The sequence below is a fragment of the Rattus norvegicus genome, chromosome X (assembly GCF_021556685.1).
Source record: "Rattus norvegicus strain SHRSP/BbbUtx chromosome X, alternate assembly SHRSP_T2T, whole genome shotgun sequence".
Taxonomy (NCBI): domain Eukaryota; kingdom Metazoa; phylum Chordata; class Mammalia; order Rodentia; family Muridae; genus Rattus; species Rattus norvegicus.
Genome location: NC_141554.1, coordinates 64500450 through 64507190, shown reverse-complemented (window position 1 = coordinate 64507190; position 6741 = coordinate 64500450). Strand labels below are relative to the sequence as shown.

Genomic DNA, 6741 nt, shown 5'->3' with positions numbered 1-6741 from the left:
ATCACCAAAATTTCTTGAGAATCAGATTTGTACCAGTATTCGCAAGTGTACACAGGAATTTGCCATTTGTGAAGAAACCTTTTATTGAAAAAGTTTTAAGTAGGACCCCTCATGGCGACCTAGATAACTACTAAGAACAGCCAGTCATAAAGGTTCTTACAGAAATTTTCCATTACCTGCACTTAGACCAAAAGGGCCAAGTTTCATCCTTAGTGTGGACTTCCCTAATGAACATCTCAGAAATAAAAGTCTTTAAGTCTTAAGAGCAAGACTGGCTGTTGACTCAACGTAAAGCACTACAGTGTGTCAAATATTCAGAGTTCTATGAGTGGGAGGGAGCCCACTCACCCCACACCAGAGGAGGCGCCACAAGAGTAGCATATGTAGTGTGCCTCTCTTCCCTTCATGTTGCTTTCACTGGTGACAAAGGTCACTTCCTCCTTGAAGCTTTAAAACTGCGTGTTGGAGGAGGCGCATAAAGCTCTACTTCAACAGAAGCAGGAAATAGGCCCAAGTTTCGGCCAGAGTCAAGGTGAGGAGGTGAATGAGTCTGACAAATACCCAAAGTAGATTAGAGACCCCCAACAGCTAATTTTTCTTCTCAGTCACCTGAAAAAGTTTTCACACTCCCAAGAGTTCCACGAGGGAACAAGGGGACGTTTTCTGTTTCCCGAGTCCTCACGGGAGTCACTTGCGCCATTGTTGTTAGACCTGGAGGCCTTTAGATGAGGACACCTCTAATACTCTGACGTGGCCATACTATCTTGGTTTTAATTTTTAATCTATGCCCTCCAGGGTGGGGGAAGGAGCTTTGCTTTCTTTATAAGCAAGAGGCAACCTATTCTCGGAGATTTACCTCAGAAAATGCTCTGTTCACTGGGCCGCATCTTTCCTTCGACCCGCCCGGTGACCCATGCCCCTCCGCCCTTTTTTTTCTTTTTTAGGTATGGCCAGTCTCAGAGAATAGTGTCCCTAGTCCATATACTTCAAACCCGCAAGCTATGCCCATTTTTTTTATTAACTTGAGTATTTCTTATATACATTTCTAGTGTTATTCCCTTTCCCGGTTTCCGGGCAAACATCCCCCTCCCCCCTCCCCTTCCTTATGGGTGTTCCCCTCCCAACCCTCCCCCCATTGCCGCCCTCCCCCCAACAGTCTAGTTCACTGGGGGTTCAGTCTTAGCAGGACCCAGGGCTTCCCCTTCCACTGGTGCTCTTACTAGCATATTCATTGCTACCTATGAGGTCAGAGTCCAGGGTTAGTCCATGTACAGTCTTTAGTTAGTGGCTTAGTCCCTGGAAGCTCTGGTTGCTTGGCATTGTTGTTCATAAGGGGTCTCGAGCCCCTTCAAGCTCTTCCAGCTCTTTCTCTGATTCCTTCAACGGGGGTCCTATTCTCAGTTCAGTGGTTGGCTGCTGGCATTCGCCTCTGTGTTTGCTGTATTCTGGCTGTGTCTCTCAGGAGCGATCTACATCCGGCTATACCCATTTTTTAATTGACTTTTTCCTTTTCCGCTTTTCTGCCAGTGTAGATGATAGTTCTCCCTTCACGAACAAACAAAAAAAGCAGGGGCAGAGAGAGTTGAGGTAGCTCATGGATTTTTACTTTCTTGGTCAAAATAGGAAGTCGAATCTCCCATTTCAGAAAGCTCTGTGTTCACTCTCATCCACGGGATTCCCCAGTTGCACCCTTGTTCTCAGTCTTTATTTTATTTTTTGTTTTGTTTACAAGATTTGTATTTTTTAATTATGTGTATTTCTGTGTGAGTATATGCTTTATGGATGCAGTTACTGGCAGAAGCCAGAAGAGGGTGCTGGATATCCCGGAGCTACAGTTACTAGTGATTATAAGCCATTCTCCTAAGGTGCTGAGAGTGCAAATTGGGGTTTTCTGTCAGAGCAGTGTGGGTGTGTAACCACTGAACTATCTCTCATGTTCCACTCTCCTCACACATGAGAAGTCCTGAGGCAATGAAAAGCCCATGTTTACAACAGGAAATGCAAGAAAAGTTACGGAGGTGGAGATACCAGTTAAGATCATATATGAATAGCCTAGAATCATAAACATGTGGGTTGTATATAGAGCTTAGCCTAAAGGTAAAGCTACCTCCATTAAGCAAAAAGTGTATCATGTTCTTTAGGAAATTAAAACTCCAAATATTGAATGAGTTCTGAAGGAATCACCCATCCTAGGAGAGTCAGAAAACTTGAGGCCTATCTTTGTTATCAGTCCTGAGAGTCTCCAAAAAAAATCCGTTTCTATCTGGGGATATGAGGAATTCAAAGCGGATAGAAGGGCCTCAAATAAGCATAAAGAAGTATCTTAAATATGTCCAGAAATCAAGTTAAGGAAGCAGGAAGACCTATGTAAGCCCTCCATGAAAGGCAACCCAAATTGACTGGGCAGTTGTGATGGAAGAGACACTGACTTATTCTAGTGCTTTGAGGTTGTTGGAGGTTATAAAATAGTAGTGACAGTATTTCAGGGAGTTATGGTGAAGGATATTGTCTAAATAGTAACTAGAATTTCAATGAAATGACAGCTTCAGAGTTGATAAAGGAGACCAGCTCAAAACATTTTAGTGGGTGATATGAATTGAGGGGGACTGAGAGGGTCTCTGTATCTCAAAAAAAAAAAAGATGCCAACTCATTAGGCAAGTACAACACAGGCAAGGTAGAGAAGTACTAGACTGAAAAAAGTGTCTATTTCTTAGCCAAAGGATAAGCTTTTTAGAACAGCAGAATATTGGATTCCTAAAGCACTTTGCTCATGGAAATCTGCAGAGCTAGACTTAAGTTGTATACTTGTTTTCATATCATCTTTCATTTCATGCAGGTGTTTGCATCTCTAGCACCCTTCCACCACTTCCAGTACTTCACCTTAATCAGAGTCATCATGCCTCATGATCAGAAGAGTAAGCTCCATTCTCGGGAAAACAGTTACCAGGCCGGAGGTGGGGCTCAGGCTTATGGAGATGCTGAGGAAATAGCAGAAGCAGCAGCAGAAGCAGCAGAAGAGTCTTCTGCCAAATCTCAGAGCCAGCCTGGGGCTGAGTATTCCAGGAATCACAGAGCACCTCCGAAAGCAAAACCATCTGCCAAACTTATTCTGAGTAGCTCTTCCTCAGAATCAGATGAAAGTTCCCATGAGGAAAGTGAGCCAAGTGTACAAAAGGATCGCCCTTTTCTGCACCAAGATCTGATCGAAAGGCGGGTGGCAATACTGTTACAGTACCTGCTCCACAACTACAATTTGAAGCAGCTCACTACCAAGGAAGAAATGCTGAAGGTTATCACCAAGAAGTATGAAAAAGACTTTCCTGAGATCCTCAGGAAAGCCTCTGAGAAGCTGGAAGATGCCTTTGCAGTGGAAGTGAGGGAAGTCAGCTCCAGTCAACCCTCATACGACCTCATCAGCAAGCTGAAGCTCCCCAACAATGGGAGGATCCGTGCTGGTAAAGGCTTACCCAAGACCGGTTTCCTGATGAGTATCCTGGGTATCATCTTCATTCAAGGCAACAGCGCCAGTGAAGAAGACATTTGGAAAATCCTGAAGAAGAAGCGAATCTATCCAGGGAAGAAGCACCGCGTCTTTGGTGAGCCCCGGAAGCTCATGACCCAGTATTTGGTGAAGCTGAAGTACCTGGAGTACCGGCAGGTGGCCCACAGTGATCCTCCACGCTATGAGTTCCTGTGGGGTCCCCAAGCCCATGCTGAAACAAGCAAGATGAAGGTCCTGGAATATTTGGCCAAGATCAACAAAACAACACCTCATGCCATCTCAGCCCTTTACCAAGAGGCTTTGAAAGATGAGAAAGAGCGAGCAGAAGTCAGAGATGAAGATAATACTGATACCACTGACCAATCTACTGAAGGTTCCCCAGAAAAATCACCAACAGCTTCTACCACCCCTGTTGACACTTGAACTTTTCCTGTCAAGAAGACAATGCATCACATTTTTTCCTTGATAATATAAAGTAGATATACAGTTAGAAAGATGACAAGATGTTCAAACCTAATTTCCTTTAAATAGTTTTACTATGTGGTTTGGTAAAGTTACATGCAATTGAATATTATTCTTGGTTTATGCAAGAAATTTGTAGAAATTAAATGTTACGATTTAAAATGTATTTTTCTTGACTGTTACTCACCAAACATCCACTTACCTACCACTCATTCTTTAGAAGTCATTAGTCAAACTGGGATGCTAAGATAAATCATTAGCCTCTGCTTTTTATAGTATTTAAGAATATGAATCACTATGGTGTTGAATACCTATTTATTAATTATGGTTGAGTGAAAAGAGATGCAGGTGAGGGTGTTTCTTTTGAAAGTTATTATGCGGAAATAAACAGAGTAAAGAACATAGGATGTTGGGAGACCTTATGTAGCATAATAAGATATATAATTTTTACTGGACATGTGAATGGTGGTCTAATTAAAAGGTAAATACATAACCTCAGGTAATATGCTTCAGAGTCAAGGGGAAGAATCATGAAATCCATTCAAGCTTCTATAACAAAATATGGGTGGGTGATATGAACCACCTTAACTGATTGCAACTTTCTATATCTCAGAGGCTTAGAACTACAAGATCAGACTGTCTAGAATTCCAGTTTCTGAGGACAGTATACCTATAGAAAATGGAGGGGAGAAAAGAAGGAGGGAAGAGGCACGGATTGAGAGAAAGACAGGGAGGAGTATGGGAGAAACATGGAGAGAACTGGAAAGGCAGAAGAGTAGGGAGGAGTGAGAAGGGAGGATAGAGCAGGGAGGAGGAAGGCAAAGGGAGGAGGGGAAAATGAGGGTAGAGGAGATAGGGAGGGAAAATTAGGGGAGGATACAAGCCAAAGGTGAGAGGGAAAGAAGGAGAAGGGGGAGAAGCATAGAGGGAGAAAGAGAATTATACTCTTTTGCTATAGGGCCAAGCATCCAGGAATGTGAACTTACCCTCATAACATCATAAAATCATTATTACTTGTGAAGGCCATCATTATAATCCCACCATATTTCATAATATAGATTTTCATGATAATTTAATGATTATGTCTTTTTTTCCATTAATTTATTTATTCATTTACTCATTTTTTTTCACTTCAGGTCTTGGTCACAGTGCCCCCTACCCCCAGTCTTATTGTCAAAATTCCCTCACCTCCATTACCCATCCCTTTCTTCTCAGAGAAAGGGAGCTCCCCTTAGGAATCAGCCTGCCCTGGCACATCAATTTGCAGCAGGACTAAGTATATCCTCTCCCACTGAGGTCCAACCAGGCAGTCCAGCTAGGGAAGGGACAGTGTCAGTGAGAGACCCTGCGCCAATTGTTAGAGGATCCACATGAAGATCAAGCTTTACATCTGCTAAAAATGTATTGGGTGCCTAACTCCAGGCCCTGAATTCTCTTTGGTTGGTGGTTCAGTCTCTGTGAACACCCTTGGGCCCATGTTAGTTGATTTCACGGGTCTTCTTGTGGTGTCCTTTAGTGTTCTCAAATCCTATCCCCTATTCTTCCACAGGTTTTCCAAGCTGTTTAACTGTTTCCATATACTGAAACCTCTCTGGAGACATTTATGCTAGGTTCCTGTCTGCAAGTATAGCAGAGTGTCATTAATAGTGTTGAGTGTTGGCTCTCTCCCCATTGGATGGATCTAAATTAAGCCAGTCATTGGTTGGCCATTCCCTCAATCTCTATTCTGTCTTTATCCCTGTATGCCTTGTAGGGAGGACAAATTTGGGATTGAAGATTTTGTAGGTGGTTTGAGGTTCCCTCCCTCTACTGGAAATTCTGCTTGGCTATAGGAGGTGATTACTTCACTCTCCATATCCTCCACTGCCAAGAGTCTCAGTGAGGGTCATACCCACAGACTCCTGGGAGCTTTCTACATCCCTACATCCCAGGTCTCTGGAAAATCCCAGAGATGCCGTCCACAAATATCTGTTCTATCTCCCAGCCCTCTCCTGCACTACTACTTCCTATACTTGATCCCCATCTTTGTTCCTTCTAATCCCCTCTCCCACCCAGATTCTCCTTCCACCCACCTCTGAGGTCTATTTTATTCCCCCTTCTGAGTGAGATTCAAGCATTCTCCCTTAGGCCCTCATTATTTATCTTCTTTGGGTCTTTAGAGTATAGACTGGGTATCCAGTACTTTATGGTTACTTTATTCACTTATAAATATTACATACCACGAGTGTATTTCTGCGTCTGGGTTACCTCACTCAGGGTATTTTCTAAGTCCATCCATTTACTTGAATTCTTTTTTCTTTTTCTTTTGCTATTTAATTTACGAAGATATGCCCCTGAATCCTGATATTTTTCATTAATTAATTTATTCACTATACATCCTGATCACATCCCCTCCTTGTTCCACCTTTACAAATCCATCTCCCCATTGAACCTTTCCCTTCTCATCAGGGAAGGGAAAACCCTTCTTGGATACCACCCCACCCTGGACCATCAAGTAAGGATCACATTCTAACTTCTCTCTCTCTCTCTCTCTCTCTCTCTCCATCCATCCATCATTTATTTATTTATTTATTTATTTATTTATTTATTTATTTATTTATTTATTTATTTAATATACTACTCATTGCTACCATCCAGATGCCCCTCACAGAGTCCCTGACCATACAATTCTTCCTTTTCTCCTCTAAAAGAGTGGGGGCCCCTGGATATCTCCCCAGGCCCTGAAACATGAAATCTCTGCAGGCCTAGGCACTTTTCTCACTAAGTTCAGACAAGG

The 6741-nt window shown here is 42.8% G+C and overlaps 1 protein-coding gene across 1 annotated transcript; it reads left to right on the top strand.

The window, feature by feature from the left end:
• Window positions 1–435: 435 nt before the first annotated feature.
• On the top strand, window positions 436–4125 carry Mageb11l1 (MAGE family member B11 like 1). Its single transcript, XM_087600978.1, has 2 exons — window positions 436–532; window positions 2838–4125. The coding sequence occupies exon 2, from the start codon at window positions 2898–2900 to the stop codon at window positions 3924–3926; it is 1029 nt and encodes a 342-aa protein (XP_087457104.1). The 5' UTR covers window positions 436–532; window positions 2838–2897; the 3' UTR covers window positions 3927–4125.
• Window positions 4126–6741: the final 2616 nt, after the last annotated feature.